Genomic DNA, 18,171 nt, shown 5'->3' with positions numbered 1-18,171 from the left:
TAAAAAAAAAAGGGGGGGGGGGGGGGGCAATGAGTCATATGATGGGACAGGGATGTGACTTTCAGAGTAAAACAACAATAGTATTATTGGAATTATAGACACTGAACACAATTTGCACAAAAACAGCACAAAGAACTGTGAATATTGTTTCTTAAAAAGTTATTGCTCAGTACAACATAAGCACAACTTATTGTGCTTTTCCTTATTTTCTGTTGAGTGCTGTTGTCATGAGGTCAGAGCAGATGTACCTAATGTGGCTGTGCAGAAAGCTCTGCACCACCTGCCCTCTACTCAAACCGTTTCAAGAGACAGCAAATGAGAATCGAGCTGGATTAAACAGAGCTAAAAGCCTTATTTCTGAATCAGCTAAGAATTGCACTGAAGCACGGTGATAAGTATAAATAAGGATCATTTTAAACTGTGACTCATTCATAGTCCAAGAATAAAACGCATCGCCTTTAACAGAATCAAAAAGACACAGTGACAGCTGAGATTTTCTAAAACACAGGGCAGTAACCAGGCATCTAAAAAACAGAGAGAATGGAGACCTACCTGCTGAAGTTGAAAAGCAGCCGTTCAAACACCAAAACGGGGCCAGTGCTGCTGAGGATGATGAGAGGCTGACCACCCAGCAGACAGAAAACGCCACCAGCAATGGCTGTGCCCAGAAAACTCTCCAGCACACCCTGCACACATGTTGGAAAGCAGTCAGGGAAACGCTCACAGTGTAAACGGTGAACGCTCTTCAAACCGTCACATGGTGCAAAAGCCTGACCTGCATGTTCTCCGTAGCATCTCCCAGCAGACCACCAAAGGTGATGGCGTTCGTTACAGTTCCCAGGTAAATAAACATAATAGCCGACAGGGCCTGAATGTGAAACGCGTCGGTGAAGTCACTGACAAAGAAAGGCGCTTTTCTCTTGATGTCAAGTTTGAGACCCCCACAAAACCTGAAACAGGACAAAGCAAAAGGTGAGTCGCTGTCCGTGGTATGGACTACTAACGCCAGCAACTCGTTTTGATGCACCGAACATGACATTCACACACGCGACACTGGACAGTGTCGTTTCACTCAATATTCAATATGTTAGGTAAAAACAGTACAGTGCTCCCAACTATTGCATGCAGATGACATCGCTTTGTTCAAAGTGTCATACTTTCCCGTCTTCCTGAGCTCTTCACCCACAGCATGTCCTCCTCCATGACCTCCATCGTGAGGCATGTCTCCGTTCATCTGAGAGTCGCCTCCTGCATACATGTTTTTCCTGAAATACACATGAAGGCACAGATTTGTTCAGCAGCAGGAAGTCAGAGTACCTGATCCAGGTCCTACAGATACTGGTATGTGCTGGGAGATCGATCGATCATAGAAGAATCATAGAAGGTCAAGTTATTCTAGAGTTACTACATGCCAGCTTTATGTAACCAGCTCTTTCATAATTGAACACTGTTGTCCACCTGGATGCACCTCAGTGATTTTACTCTCCTGGAACATCTCATTTTTCCTCATTTTTCCGTCTTTTATCTACAAACGTCTTCTAATCTCGCACTGGTCCTCTGTGGATTTGTGTTAACATCTAGGCAGACATATTTTCATGCTGCTGGTTATTAAATGGCTCTTTTAGACACAAGCTGCCAGAGTTAGAGCAGACTTTGGGTCACATGAAGTTAGATGAAGTGTTTGTGCTGACACAGGTTTAATGAATGACCAGCACACTAATATACAGCCCCAGGTGTTTAAATCAATCAACTCTTTTGGTTTCAGATAAGATCACAGTGACAACTTCCCTCTGAACCACTAACGCTTATTTTTTAACATATTTTTTTCCCACAAACTCTGATATGACCCATTCTGCGTATCTTCTTTAGTGACAGGCAGCTTTTTCTTCAATCATCAAATCTGAATCATGTAAAACAGACAAGTTTGAGCTCACTGACCTTTTGTCAGAGGAGGGGAGGGATTTTGGAGGCTCTATCCTGATGGCTGGGTCCCATTCTCCAGGAGGAAGCACAATCACCTCATCCAGAAACTCGTCAATACCGGCCAGCAAATCTTGTCTGTCCTTGGCCTTATATGCAATGTCATGAAAGACCTGAACACACAGAGGGGGAGAGATGGGGCATTCAAGTGTAAAAGACACCTGTCAAAGAATCCAGGGTCACGGGGCAGCAAACTGCAATATCAGATCTAAGGATTGTGAACTAATCCCATCTGGTAAATCCCAAAACTCTGGAGGGGGACAGAGATGCAGTTTGTTTTCATCAAAACAATAACTCTCATAATGTACCCCAGCATGAATATAACATTAAAGAGGTGCCTGTCCCATCTAGTTTTATTTAGTTTGCATTTAAGACCTGGTCCCACAAAGCGATAGGTGTTATTCATAACCACTCAATTATACAGTGCTGTAAATATCTCAGTGTCCACAGTGATACAGTACATTAACCTTTCATATTCATGGGAGGATAATGTGGTTCACTGGTTAAGTTCTCCTCCAGACACTGGCATGTGTTTGGAGGGGAGCATGTTTAATCAGGCTTGTTTTATTGAGTGTAATCAGGTGTGGGATAACTGCATGGGACGGGAACCCTCCTGTGTCACTGAAATCAAAGTTAGCTTGCTTAGTTCAGACTGCAGCGATTGTTAAAAAGACCGCTATAGCCTCCAAACTGGTTTCAGGTTTTATTATAAACTGGTTTTTAAACATTTTGTAATAAAACTTTATGATTCATCCAGCACAATATATGTTCTCAGCATGAGCTGCTACTATCGGGTAGGTTTAAGAGCCTGCTGAGGACTTTACAGAGCAGTGTGAAATAAATGAACCCTACATAGGTTACACTGCAGGGTCACTTCTGTGTGATGCCTGTTGTTTTGTTTCAGCTGGGGTTGTGTACCATGTTTATCAGTGGGGACAATAAAGTATCTATTGATTATATCTATCTCAATACTGGCAAATACAAATGTTAAAGAGGTCGATTTTCCTCATTGGAGAGCTTAAAATAATGCTAACTGCTACTGCAGCTAGGACATGTCGCTGCACGACTGCAAAGATTACTGATTCAGCTCGTTCCCCAGACACGATGTCCAAGAGTTCACTTGGCACCAGCACTTTATCCTAAACAGGTTTACGTGAGGATCACATTTTAATGTCTAATATCTAAGATCTTACCTCATCCGACATCAGTGTAGCGATCGCTCTGCCGATCTCGTGGTACGACTTGGCTTTGCCTTTGGGTCCAAGCAAGATGAATAAAAATCTGAAGCCACATTAAAAAAAACAGAGTTCAAATTTAACAAAAAGATTACAGGTTAAAAATATATTTTCTTATTTTAATTAGAGCCTTTTTGGGGCAGTTTGCATTTATTCAGATGCCATGCGCACACTTGGGGTCCCTGTGCAGTTTATAAAACATAACTCGAAGCTCAGAGACATTTTTGTTTTGTTCTGGCTGCAAAGATGCTGCTTTGTATGACAATCATCTATTCAGCTACTCTCCAATACAGATACGAGCAGTAAAGGATGTTGCTCACTATAAGAATAAACAAATGATGATATAATGGATATGACACCATAACTGAGGCCTTGTCGTATAAATACCATGAACTAGCTTTAAATACTTTCACTGAAAAGTACTGAAAGTTAAATTGTTTTATGGCTCCTTTGCTTAAATATGAGAACAGACATCAGGTGTCAGTGATCAAACTTTATGATGCTTGTTTCAGTGAACAAACATCAGGTGAAACACCGTCATACATCTGTGTTTTACAGCTGTGATGCAATACTCTTTCATATTTTACTGTTTGTTGATCATAATAAAATATCCGGAATTATCATATAATCCACTTTTTATTGGATTTTGCAGTGGAGCTTATTTCAAGCTCCACAGTTACTATGTTACTGGTGGACTGTGATGCTACAGCAGCTTTGCATGATTCACAGTTCAACATTATCATCATTTCCCTTTAAGCTAGGTTTATTCTGATTGGCTGCCGCTCTCAAAAGAAAGATTTGAACATCGGCCTCCTGTGCTCATTGTCAGAGCTGTGTGCCTGAGATATCCACTCTGATTCATTCACATTCAGAAGATGTGACAGAAAATAAGGAAAACGTATTAGGTTCCTGTCAAAATGTATAAACAACACATCCAGGTTGCAAACGGACAACCAGGAGTCTGGATTGGACAAAATTTCAGGCACCTTGTGGGAACAGGAACCTCCGTCAGGGCTCCCAGCATCACGGCCTGCTGCAGACGAACAAACGCCACAAAGGGCGCGTCCAGGAAGTCCACCTCCCCCACCAGCACGTTGGAGGCTTCTGCGTCTCTTGGCAACTTCTTCATGAATTTGTTCTTCAGCTGAAAAGCACAAAAGAGAAAAGCAACAGGAGTTGAGAGGTGCTCCGTTCACACCAGCAAGCCGTCTAGAAGCACGCACTCGAAATTAAAAAACCTATATCAAACGAGGCAATCCCATTCAGGTTAAATACCAAACCAGGCGTCCCCCATGGTGCCTAAATAAGAAGCAAGCAGTAAAATGAGCATTTCTTCTCGACGTAATGACACAGACATGCCAGGAGGTCAGCTACATGTGTGTCTTTCATGGGACTTTTATCTGTACGACGGCTCATCCTTATGTCATTAATGTGTTTGCATAGACAGAGAGGGGCGGCAGTAAACCAGTGAGGTGTTAAAGACGGCTTCAGTTTGGATTCGGTCATTTTTCAGAGGTTTGTTTTTTTCATGCTTTTGTTGCAGTCGTGGATTTAATGTTTTCTTTTTTATCCTTTTTAGTGCACTAGAGCAGCGGTCCCCAACCCCCGGGCCTCGGACCGGTACCGGTCCGTGAGTCGTTTGGTACCGGGCCGCGAGAGTAGAGGCTCAGGTGTGAAATGTATAGTTTTCAGGGTTTTTATCGGTTTCCAGCGTTATTTTGTTATCGTTTTTATCGTTAACTCGGTTTTCCTGGGTCTTTTCACGTATGTTATGAATAAATCTTCTTTTTTTCGGTACCGGTACTAGTTTTATTTTGTTGTATTTATCCGCGACACCTTAAAGGCCGGTCCGTGAAAATATTGTCGGGCATAAACCAGTCCGTGGCGCAAAAAGGGTTGGAGACCGCTGCACTAGAGTTCTTGTTGGCAACCAACAATTATCGGTCCAGACAAGTTTTGAGGCACCAAACTGAGTAACAAATACTATTAAAAGTGACTTGAAAAGCAGCTCTGCCAGCTTGGTGCGGTCAGACTGATGCTGCTAAAAGACGTTAGATAGCCTGCTGTACACACAGACTAACATACATATTCAAATGACAAGCAAATGCAGATGACATACTGGGCTTTCTCAGCGTCTAAGGACTGAAATCCCATAAACTTGTGACCTTCCACTGTTAACAGCCAAACAGATCCAATCACAGGCTGTTGGGCCATCTTGGCAAAGAGTTTGTCTGTAAATGATTCAAGTCAAGAGGTTAAACCTGTGTAACTGCACACCACGGCCTGTGTCCAATCCCAGCTAATCCACACCGTGCTCGTAAACCACGTACACCTGAATCTGTTGTTTACTGCCCTAAGACACAAACGCAATATGCATGGACCTGAAATGTTTATTAGCACGTTTAAAATGAGCCAGTGCAAAGATCAAAGTGAGATCTGAGATGTGACGTGTTAAGAAATTAGAGGCACCAAAAACCCACTAAAAGCATCCCAACATTTTCAGAACTGCGTTTGTTGAATATGATACAATATAATATTTAGATGTTGTTACTCAGGTTCAAATTTAAACTAATACTTGTAAGTCCTTGCAAAAGTAATACACTGTGAAGAGAAAATTAATTATATACGTTTGTAATTCATCTGTGCACCTCGAGTGGCTGCAGTCTCTGTATGTTAATCTGAACAGCTCCCGTCTTTATCTTATCTCTACATTAGCAACAAGTTATCAGTCACGATCGCTCCATGTGGAAACGTCATTATGGTATTTATGGGCTGAGTGGGTGTGGAGGAGCTTCGGTTTAGGAGATTCGTTTCCTGCCTGGGAGTCTCTAATCTGTCCCACAGGAGACTCACTGGGTCCCTCTGACTGGGTCGCTCTGACCTAATTCCTCTCTCCCACAGGCCTCGTCTGGGATGAGGGCATATAAAACATTGTCTGCTGTGAACTGGGGTAACATGACACATGGAATATGACAATACATACAATGAGAATGCATAGAGTACAGTCCAGAGAAGAGCTGCCATTTCAACCCAACATCACAACAAAACGTGTAATAGAAACGCCGGTCCACTGTGTCCATTTGGCACTTTGCTTCTATGAATCGTATGACACGCATGCAGAATTTGCAGTAAGTTGCAGTACTCTGCAGTAACAGCAGGGGGAGATTTTATTTGAGTGTTTAACAGACATTATTATCACATTTATATGTGTATGTACACATTAACTGCTTAAGGCCTTTGGAATGTACTTTTTTTGAGCTTCTGTAGATCTTCACCTCACGGCTTTAAATGTATTAGCGCCCCCTGGTGGTAATGCAATTTCTGCATGCTATGACATGGTCGACTGGTGTGTCTATTCTCCATCTTGCCGTGATACTGGGTTGGATATTTTCATGAGAAAGTAACTCACTAATTAGTTTAGATTAATCTGACTTTGTTAAATCTACTCAGTCTGGAAAATAAAATAATTTGTTCGTTTTAGTAATCAGCACAGCTACAATGTTTTTGCATTTATCCAGTCAGAAGAGTTTACATGTCACATTTCTGACTCACACAGGTAGACTACATGAGAAATATTCCAGGAGCTACACTTTGGTAATAAACAACCTTTGCAGATGCTACTACACATGTTGGCATACAAGTAGTAAGGATAAGATAGCGTGAGGGCAAAGGAGCAGCGTGTCTCAAGTGTGTGGAAGCCTCTGACAAAAGCCCAGAGGAAAACTGTGTTATGTCCTGTGGGCGTGTTAGATGATCTAAATATAGCAACAGCGCCAAGTATTTGCCTCGTTCCCGATTTCTCCATTTTTTGTATGTTTTTTGCACTTAAATGTTTCAGATCAAAGAAATTTTAATATCAGACAAAGATAACCTGAGTGAATACAAACTGCAGTTTTTAAATGATGGTTTCATTCACTAAGGGAAGAAAACTATCCAAACTATCCACCTGCCCTTGTGAAAAAGTCATTGCCCCCTCCACGTAATTCGTGATGAACCCTATTGTTTAAAACCTGGGTTACGACACCTGTCATGTGTGTTTGTTTCTGTCTGAACAGCTCACTGTGTTATGGTAAATCCCTGCTGCGATTGGTGCGTGGAAGTATGGCTCCGGAATGACTGGTTCCAGCTGGAGGACCCGTCTTATAAATATAGCCTGGAGCACCGCCGGCAAGAGAGGTTCTTGTGCTTCCCCTAACGCCTGTGACAGCCGCCGGGTGCAGTGCTCCGTAACAGTTGAGGAAGTGGGGGAGCGAGTGCCTCATCCATGCTATGACCTGGCCCCTAGACGGGTTGTAACATGAACTGGGGCTCATCCGCACCCGAAGTGAGAATCATTCCTCTAGACTCAGTAACAAATGTCACTGATTCCTGCTAAACAAGACAAAGTAAAGTAGGCTCAACAATCTCAAAATGAAACGCATCATGCCACGATCTACAGCTGTCTCTATCAGTCTAGAAAGGGTTGCAAAGCCATTTATAAGGAACTGCAGTGAAACACAGTAAGAGCCATTATGGAAAAAATAAATGGAAAAAATGAAACCGTTGTGAACCTTTCCAGGAGTGGTGAGCCTACAAAAATTACTCCAAGAGCCCAACAATGACTCATCTGACTCAGCATCCAAAAGACAATAAGAAAGACACAGAGTAAAAATGTAAAGAGAAAAACACCGCAGACCAAACACAATACAAAGACATAGCTCAGATTTGCCAAACAACATCTTGATGATCCCCAAGACTTTTAAGAAAATATTCTGTGGATCGATGAAACAAAAGGTTTCATACCTGTTATATCTGGTGTGGAACTACTTCAGCATTTCATGAAAAGAAAATCACACCAACAGTCAAACATGGTGGTGATAATGTGTTCGCCCGGGGCTGCTTTGCTGCTTCAGGATCTGGAAGACTTGCTGTAATTGATGCAACCATGAATTCTGTTTTCTACCAGAAAATCCTGAAGGAGGATGTCAAGCCATGAGTTTTGCTCAAGTGCACTTGGGTTTTGCAGCAGGACAATAATCTGAAGCACACCAGCAACTCCACCTCAGAATGGCTCAAAAGACAAATAAAGGGTTTGGTGAAGACTCCTCAAAGCCCGAGATGCTCTGGTGTACCTTTAACAGGCAAATTCCCCCAGCTGTAGCTGAATGAAAACTATTCTGCAAAAAAGATTCTGCCAAAGTTTCTCCACAATCACATGAAAGCCTCACGGACAGTTATCACAAACACCTGACTGCACTTCTTGCTGCCAAGGGTGGCACAGCCAGTAATTAGGTTTAGGGGGCAGTTACTTCTTCACCGAGGGCTGGTAGGAAAAAGTTTTTTAGTCTTTTTTGTCCTCTTAATAAATTAAACCATGATTTGAAAACTGCATTTTGTATTTACTCGAGTAATCTTTGTCTGATATTAAAATTTGTTTGAACTAAAAGTGAGAAATCAGGAACGGTAGTGGCACTGTAGACCAGCAGTCCCCAACTTTTTTTGCACCACAGACCGGTTTATGGCCAACAGCATTTCATGGACCGCCCTTTAAGGTGTCGCAGATAAATACAACAAAATAAAACCAGTACCAAAAAAAGAAGATTTATTGATAACACGTGGGAAAAGACCCAGGGAAACCGAGCCAACGATAAAAACAATAACACTAAAAACCCTGAAAACCATCAGTTTCACACCCAAGCCTCAACTCTCGCGGCCCGGTACCAAACGACTCACGGACCAGTACCGGTCCGTGCCCCGGGGTTTGGGGACCGCTGCTGTCGACTGTAAGGCTGCAGAGGAAATTCAGTCTCTCTTTGCTGTTGATGACATCATCCTTTATCAGCCACAGCCTGATCCTCACTGCAGTCTAAAGTTGCTACAAAAATTTCCACTTTAACCATCAAAGGAAAAGGCAGGGAAGGTTCAGAGCAGCTACAGCAGGCTGGGTGATAATACCAGGAGCTGGAACAATGCACTTTAGACAATGTTATCTCTGCTGTGAAGCAACAACCACGAAATACTCCGACGGGCCTCCTCAGCTCTGTTACATCCAGCCTACACCATGCAGCTCTGTCATGGAGTCTAGTCAGGCTTTTCTCATCTCTTCTGCCAATGCACTAGCTTGTTTTTAGCCTCAAGCTCGAGAAATCAGACAAGCTGGTTCATTATAAATGTTTCAGAATAAAACAGATTAATAAAAATAATCAAGCGTATTGTTACAACTACACCACCTTAAACTGGGAACTTGGGAATACAGAGATCCATCCCCTTCATTTTCCAGGAAATATAAACCTCTCACCACTGAGTCTGATGGATTGGTGAGGGTTGGTGTCCAGAAACAGTACAGCAGATGCATGAGGGCGACTTACCTGGTCTTTCTCCGGTTTGTCAGAGACGTCATTCAGGCTGGTGGATGTCAGGTTCCTGGGAGTTGTGGTGGGACTATCTGTTCAGACAGGGCAACATTGACTAGTTAGACCAGCTTCACCCCCACTGTGGTCTAAGACTCAAGAGGAAAAGAGGCAGAAACCCAAAGTGGCCCAGACAAGCTCCTTACATGCTTTGCCAAAAGAAGAAAAAATCCAACAGAAATACTCGTGCAAGCTGTAGGACAAAAGCTATTGTCTGTGATAAAGTAACTGGCCGATATTTAGGTCTAACCCGTCGGGTATAAAATGTGTGATCAGATCAAATATCAACTTTTTACTTTGAATTTCAAATAAAAGAAGGCAGGAGGTCAAAAACGAAGAGTAAAATTACCATTATTAATGCATCTTTCTTGAGGTTCAATCAGCTTGTTGTGCTTTGATAATAATGAGATCTAGTGTCATCATTCTTACTGTCACATTTAAAGCCTTACTCTGTGGATGGACTTAATGGGTGCAGACACAAAATAAGTAGAAGATGATCCTGAAATGTGACAGCAGAACAGGCTTCAGTCCAGAGATCCGAGGGAAAGAAAAACCTCAAAGAATGCAACAATCTGGTGCCACTGCAGCCTTTCATGCATCTGCACCTTTGGCACTGTTGGTAATAACGTGCATGTCAGTATGATGCAGCCAGATAATTTTTTTTATAGGTGTAGTGTAGGTGAGAGAAAATATTCTTTAAAAACAACCTGATCTGACAGGGATTATTCACCATCAAGTACTTGCATCTAGTGAAATTTCAAGCTAGTCGTGACTACATTCAAGCTGCAGGTCATCAGCACAAAGATGCCCTCGGACACAACTTTACGATCCGCTGTCTGTATTTTTAAAAAAGCCTCAGTTTGAGACTAAATTTGAACTCTCTGGTCTTCGTTTCTTTGTCGCCAAATGGAAGCTCACCAGGGGTCTGCAGTGTGAATGTAGACTTCAGTGAACTTACTGAGCCAGTCCATACTGGAACTCCTTTGGGTCTGCAAGTCCTCCATTGAGATGCGACCTGACAGGCAAGTCACAGAGTTCTCGAGAGGACTGCGGGCTTTTAGTGGCAGCAGCAGGTTATCAAAGCCAATCCAGGGAAGCAAAGAGGACGAAAGAGAGATGGAAAGCAGAGTTGACAGAAAAGCCCGCTGAGCCAAAGCAGAAGATTTGTTAAATGCACAAAAGATCAAGTGGCTGTTAAAATATGTGAAGACATGATATTGCTGCAATTGACAAGCCGTGCAGAGATACAGTGAGGAAAGAGGAGGGGCATCATTAAATGAGGACATCATGGGTCTTTGGACAGAAGTTTGACCTGCACTTTAATAAGTCAGAAAATAAACTTTATCCTTGAAAAGATGGTAATCAAGCAATATTTATCAGAGTGGCTCCTTATCTTTGCCGTGATAAGAGGACGAGCACAGCTAGAGCTGGGTCATGAACACAGAAAGCCTTTTCTTTGATCGTCAAAGTTCCTGAAATCTGATAGTGGCTAATAAATAACTTCACTTTCCAAAGGCCCATGACTAGTAACAGATTCATTCCACTGTCAACACAATAAACATTTAGTAAATCAATATTTGACAGACTACTAATCCACATGTTGTTAACATCAGTAAGAGCTGTGTGGTGGGGCTGTCACTTTGAGTTCTTCATCAAGATATTTCTGAAGATTTTGTGCCAGAGTGAAATTTCATTTATCCCGGGACAAATGAAATTTATCCCGGGAGTGAACTAATGATTATTTTTTAAAGAAGAATTTTTAAAAAAAGTTAATTTTCTGACAACTTTCAGCAAAACAAAGTGACAGCTCTGTAAATAAAACATGCATTTCCATGAATTTAATCAAAACTAAGAGTTAATTGATTTGAAACGTTACTGTTAACATGAATCGTGAATCTAGAAGATTGTGACCAAAGTAGCAAACACCAGAATCCTATGATTTCAGGTTTATGATTACTCCTGTGGGTCGTGAAGTCTTGCCCCAGCTCACTTCTTCAGAGTTAAAGAGGACCCATTGTTCTCTCTCATATTAAAGTTAAGGTTTACAGAAATGACTTGTTCATGTGACTTTATTTATCAGATGTAAGAACAACTGCAACGGCTATGGTTGAAAAAACCCTCTTTCAGTTCTAAGGTTTTATGCATGAGGACATAAAAAATCATCTGAGCAGGCTCTAAAATTAACAACAGCTTGTGGAAGAACGTAATAACTCGAAGTAATAATCTTTCTTTATGACTTTATCAGTCTCACATCATCGTGGAGGAATGTTGGCCAGTCGTCTTTACAGCATTGCTTCAGTGCACAGAGATTAGTGAGCATTGTTTTGATGCACAGCTCTCTTTAGGTCCCGCTGCAGTTCTTCAGTCATGTTCAGGTCTGGACTTGTCTTTTTCTGTTTTAATGACCAGTTTGCATGAACAAATTTATATCATGTTTTGGTCATAGGACAGATGACCTCACGTCGGACTGTAGGATACTTCGACTGATCGACTGGTCGAGTGCAAGGTGTCCGGGTCCTGTGACTCAGAAAAATAACCCAGCTCATCACCCCTCCACCAGTGCTGACAGCTGGTATCAGCTGTTTGGTTTTCTCCAAACATGGCACTGTGCATTATGGCCAAATACATCCACTTCAGTCCAAAGGATATTGTTCCACAAGTTTGCTTGGTCAGACTGAACTTAAACCTGATCTGTCCTGCCATGTTCCTTCTAGAGAGCGGAGCCTTTCTCCTGGCTGCCCTTCCAAACACTACTTCTTTACTTTTTTGTACCATCATGAACTTTGCCATAAAAAGCTAACAGAGGCCTACAGAGTCTGGTCTTGTGTTTTTTTACAGTATCCTTGATCACATGCATATCTCTGTAGAGCAGGGTTGGGGAACTCCAGGCCTCGAGGGCCGCTGTCCTGCAGGTTTTAGATGTGTCCTTGATCCAACACAGATGATTTAAATGGCTAAATTACCTCCAGGATCTAAAACCTGCAGGACACCCTTAAATCCTGGAGTTCCCCACCCCTGCTATAGAGCTACTGACACTTGCTGATGATCATCAGAATTAAGGTTAATTAAGGTTGTCCATCTGATGTTGTATTGAATGAGTTTAAACCTGTTAAGGATACGATTATTTTTTTATTATGTCCTGATACAAAAAACCTAGAATTGACAGAGGGTGCACTTCCTTTATACTTGACTGTAGATGACTAATAAATAGGTCCCCTTTAAACCTCTACCTCTGTTTATGTAGTTAGTACAGTACCCTGCAGTGAGTCCACTTAAAGCGTTGCAAAAGACATTTCTGAACTTTACTAATTTTACTCAATTATTCTTTAGCTTTGGTGTTAATGCAGGTCGAGTTATTCAGGTTGGTTCTTTAGTGTTTTCCCTCATCTGCTGGTTCCAGCTGGAACTGTGTTTAAAGCCCCATTAGTGGGTTCATGCAGAGGAGGGCAGCAGTGTGCCCCTTATGACACACTGTGGTATTCCTCAGAACCCACTCTACATCTTTTTCTTCACCTAACAAAATTCAATGTCGACTCCATTCTGCAATTAGTTTATTCTTATAAAATAGCAATCGAGCTTTAATTATTTAAGCTAAGACTGCACCAAACTGGCATCAGTATTACCATTTTCCGGGGTGGAAAACAGCCTACTTGCACTGGACACCGTCTTCCCGATGTCAGCCAGAGAGCGCAGGTTGGACTTCTTGGTCTGGTGGCGATGTTTCCGAAGCAACGTATACATCACCTTGTCCTTAAGTTCGGCCTTCAGCTGGCCGATCTCTATCTGGTTGTCAGTGATCATCTCTGAAAATGCAGAAAGAGACGAGGCGAGGAAGAGAAGGTGAAAAGCTGAGTTAAAGTTTAAATGCAGGCTTTAAATACTCTGCATTAAAGCAAAGACACTGTAGATGCATTTTTTAATTACTGCTTAATTTCTTGAGCTTTAGGTTTAATTAGGAGCAGAAGAATTCAGAAGAATCCAAAGAAAAAAAATATATATATATAAACAAAACATGAAATTTAACATGTTAGATTGAATAAACACTTTTTTGCAACATGAACAAAAATAAAATATTGTTTTAAGTTTATTGCAAAGGTGCCACCTGTTTCAAGTTTTATAAATTAAAGGATGAGCACAAAGAGTAAAATTATATTGTGCTGTTCTGTCAAATGACACTTTAATTTGGGGTCTCTTTCTTTCCCCACCCTGCAGCATTTTACTCAAAAAGGTAGACTTGGAAACACTATCACCCAAAACAGGTCACCATAAAAGTCTCTTCATACTTTAAGGACTCAATTAGTGCCTCCCAGACTCTAATGCTCCTCTTTATGGCATCATGAAATGGCTCAATCAAAAGGTCTAGTCTATTTTTGAAAAGAAGGTCAGAAGCCTGAATGCTGAATGAAAGCAGCCCGGGGCAGTTCCTCTTCTTGTGTAAGGGTAGTGCTGTTAATGGCCTATCAGTCAAGTCAGCAGGCCTCAGAGCAAGAGGCCCAGCTCCACTCCGCCCAGTGCAGCTCACGCAGCACAGACAATTACTTCACATTAATCACTCCAAGTGGTAACTCTTCTTCCTGCTCCCTCATGCAGACAAAAATGTTGGGGTGGTGGCATGAGATAGGAGGACACAGAGATATAATCATCTTAGAGCAACTGGAGAAGGTTAGCTGCCCTCAGATTAGGAAGTTTTTGTGTGGCCATTTAGTCCAAACTATAGTCAACTAGTGCTGTAATGTAAAGTACAGCATGGCCTGCAACTCAGCTCTTTTCTCGCTCTTAAAAGACGGGAATGAAAAGAAACCTGAGTGTTTTGATGCGCATCAATCCGTGAACCTGCCGACCTGCTCTGCACACGCTGCACATCACACAGCTGATTTAATCAAGCTGGCAGACGGGCTGTTGTTTCAGAGCAGGAAGATGCTGACCTTTAGTATCGTTACGCAGCAGTAAAAAATAGTGATGTGTAAGGGAGAAAAAAACAAAACGATCAAACCGCAGAAAAAAATATTCTTACATGAAAGAAATCTGTCAGTTCAGTTCTTTCACACTCTAAAGCACTTTTGTGCTGGACTTTGTTAAGTAATACGATTTTTTAGGGATAGAGATCCAGACGTATTTACATTTTATATTGTATCTCCCAAAAATTCAATTTCTTCATATTCAGACTCAGCAAAAATAATTGTACTTCTAATCATAGAGATAATTCAAAGTTTAGAGTTCATGGAATGGTAAAAAATAAAAAAATAAAACTTATTCCCTCAAAAATTTTTTAAAATATTTCCATAGAGGTCGCTCCATTACAGTTCCATGAATGGCCACTTGAGGCTTGCTGCAAAGGTGAGTCAACCCCCATTTACTCCCATGTCGCTACCCGGAGTAGTGGCCTTTCGCACGGTACCGATCGGGTTTCCGGTACCGATCGGGTAGTGACACACCCTGCTACAAAAAACCTTCATAGTATCTATAGTACGGTGGCCCTGAGAGGTCAATTACACTGCAAAATGACACAAAACATAATGGAAGTGTTTCTGGGGACACAATAACATGACGGACCAGCTGTGGAAGTGTCCGTCACATTATTGTCTCCCCAAAAACACTTACATCGTGTTTTGTGTGTTTGTTTTGGGGGCTTTTGGGGTTGTTTGGGGGGTTTTATTGAGCATTGTTCTGTTTTGGCCACCGGACTATAGCCCATTTTGCCCTTCACAACAGCTCTTCAGGGTCTGTTTTTTTTTAAAATAACACATTTGTTTAAATGTTATCGAAGTTAAAAGTTCGCATCACTAATCTCAGTTTTTAAAAGCAGAGTTGAGGTTGAATTTTTCATGAAATTATCTGACAAATGTCATGGCTTGGTAAAGTACCATCAGCTAATAACTTTAAATTAAATAACTTAAAAGAGGGCTTCACATGCTGGATGAGATCACCGTGGCTATAGCCATCATTTATATGCAGTCTGAGGTTCTCATCATAGCCCCAACCAGGAGATGAAGCTGAAACATTGTCCACTTATGTATCTCTGCAGTGAGACCACTTTAATTTACATATGAAGTGGGATGAAGACACTTTGGTCCTGCTGCTCCTTCCACTTTAACCTTCTCTCAACCATTGTGGTTGAACTATGTGAACATAACCTTTTAAAGATACAACACATCTATTATTGAAGTAAAAGGTGTTCTACTGCACTTTTAACCTCACAATCACAGGATGAACTGCAGCTTTATATGAATTTGTTACAGCTGTGATTACACATCATGGCGATAATCACTCGATGGGTTAAATTAATTTGTAGCTGCTGGAATTAAAAAGAAAAAAAACAAACAAATTATTTTTGAAGAGATGAGCTTACCAACAACCTGGGGTAGCGTAGAAGCTTCCAGGTCCAGCATGATGGTGCCTTTTTCTATACATGTCCTCAGTTCAAATAGGCTGTGTAAGGACAGCGTCGCCACATGAGGTTTACTCCAGCGTTCTCCACCTTTCTCCACCTTCTCCTCAAACTTGATCCACCTGGATTTAAAGAAAAAAGACTCAGACAGGTGCACGATTTAACATGAAAATCTTTTTATCATAGTCTTGGATAAACATTTACATTATTTTATTTTATAGAAATGTACTAAGCAGTAACCTGCTAACTTGGGGGGAAGCAGGCATACCAAAAACAGGCTGTACAGTCAGGATGCAAGAGGAGAGATATCAGTGTTAGAGAGTAAGTATGGGTGGCTTCGAGGCATCACAAGTCTAATTTTAGCCCAAGCTATTCTCATAATGTCAGAATGTAGAGCGTCACAATGAACAAGAGCCTGGTGAAAAATGCCACCACTAAAAATATCTATGCAAGTATGTATTGCACTTCTACTACTTTGAAGATTAGGCTTCAAACTTTCCTTTTTGCTAAAGCATATAAAGCATATAGTTAGGGCTGGACCAGGTGACCCTGAATCCTCCCTTAGTTATGCTGCAATAGGTGTAGGCTGCTGCGGGATTCCCATGATGCACTGGGTGTTTCTTCTTCAGTCACCTTTCTCACTCACTATGTTTTAATAGACCTCTCTGCACTGAATCATACTTGTAATATGTCTTTGTACTCTCGCCCTTCTCTCACCCCATCCGGTCTGCCGGAGGTTTCTTCCTGTTAAAAGGGAGTTTTTCCTTCCTACTGTCGCCAAAGTGCGACATGACCGTTGGGTTTTTCTCTGTACGTGTTATTGTAGGGTCATTAACATCCAATATAAAGCGCCTTGAGGCAACTGTTGTGTTGATTTGGCGCTGTATGAATAAAATTTAATTAAACTTTGTCTTGGGAAAAAAAGGAAAAGTAAATATTGTCAAATATATGACAAACTTAAAGAATTATTTCATGCTTTTTGCTCTTTAGTCCAAATTATGAGCCATCAAATGTACGCTTGGTGGACCTGTTGACGAGGGTCAGCCATTATTTTTTAAATCAATCAATTTTTCATTTTTCATTATTGGGAAAAAAACTGGATTCTGAGTCTGCATTGTTATATTTTTTCTGCCATTCTTCATTTCGACAGCTCAGAGTGAGAGACCTGAGAATCAGAGGTGTTACTGAGCGGCTGTTTCTCTACTGCGGTTTTAATCTGGCTGCCAAAACCGCACTTGGCAGGCAGTCAGCACTGCCCAGCACGTCGCAGAGCTTTTATTCAGTTTGAGTCCTCTGAGTGTACTCATCAAGATGCTGCACAAGTTCTTAAATTTTGAACTACAACTCTTGCACTGCTGTCCTCAGCCTGTTTTTTTTTTTTTCCATACAGTTTCTGTATGCTAAAGATTTTTATTTTTAGAGACTGAAAAAATATGCTGCATCCTCTTCTATCAAGTAGAAGCTTTTTTATTGCTTTTTATTAGATTTTTTCAGACGGCTGACATGAAATGATGGGAATCATTACTCCCGAGGCCACACTTACCTATCATAGTGTGTTTCAAACATGTGGTCCAGTGCAGGTTAAATTATGCTGAAGTTTCTCCAGAGCTGACCGAATATGACTGAAGGATCAGCCCCTCATCTGATCCTTCAGTCATATATAATAACTTCCTGTGTGCAGTAGGCACGGGGGCGGAGGCTGGACAATTTTATCGTCAGTCATTAGAAACGCTGGCAAAAAGGCCAAATTTAAAACAACAGTCAACTAGATTTAAAGCAGAACTTAGCAATTAAAAGCTTCACTGAGTTTAATTAAAAGCAATTTTAAAGTGCACTAAAAATGTCAGCAGTACTTCTGCAAACTGTTTAAACAACAGTGAATCAAAACTTCTACAGTATGTCTGAGTTTAGGATAATGAATCGCTGATTGGGTGCCTCGAGCAGCGGTCCAGAGACTCTGTTTCCTCCTGAAAGAACTTCACTCATCCACTGCTAATTATGTATAAACAATCATCCCATCTCTGTCCCAGTGTGTCCCACTAGAGAGCCACTCAGAAGAAACCAGTAAAACTCTGAGCTCAGTTTTAAACTTGGAGCTGTTTTCAAATGTCTGTTCACTGTTTTTCCATAAAAAACAAATATTCATTCCTTTTGAGATAAAAACTTAACGTGAGGCTGG

General features: G+C 41.4%; 1 protein-coding gene across 8 annotated transcripts in view; it reads right to left on the bottom strand.

Moving 5' to 3' along the window:
• Positions 1-18,171, bottom strand: part of slc4a4a (solute carrier family 4 member 4a) — a 64,798-nt gene that overhangs the window by 20,390 nt on the left and 26,237 nt on the right. For 4 of the 8 annotated variants that reach the window (XM_012920356.5, XM_076891206.1, XM_012920355.5 and 1 more), the window contains 10 exons: positions 15,954-16,114; positions 13,228-13,407; positions 10,563-10,658; positions 9,563-9,639; positions 4,202-4,359; positions 3,174-3,261; positions 1,939-2,093; positions 1,158-1,265; positions 776-950; positions 553-686 (listed from right to left, as the gene is read on the bottom strand). In XM_012920356.5, the coding sequence (XP_012775810.1) occupies positions 553-686; positions 776-950; positions 1,158-1,265; positions 1,939-2,093; positions 3,174-3,261; positions 4,202-4,359; positions 9,563-9,639; positions 10,563-10,658; positions 13,228-13,407; positions 15,954-16,114 (1,332 nt within the window). The remainder of the gene's footprint in view (positions 1-552; positions 687-775; positions 951-1,157; positions 1,266-1,938; positions 2,094-3,173; positions 3,262-4,201; positions 4,360-9,562; positions 9,640-10,562; positions 10,659-13,227; positions 13,408-15,953; positions 16,115-18,171) is intronic. The other 4 variants (XM_004555639.6, XM_004555635.6, XM_004555636.5 and 1 more) reach the window with 2 other exon arrangements.

Source organism: Maylandia zebra, linkage group LG12 (assembly GCF_041146795.1).
Source record: "Maylandia zebra isolate NMK-2024a linkage group LG12, Mzebra_GT3a, whole genome shotgun sequence".
NCBI lineage: Eukaryota > Metazoa > Chordata > Actinopteri > Cichliformes > Cichlidae > Maylandia > Maylandia zebra.
This window is presented reverse-complemented; position numbering and strand designations above follow the sequence as displayed.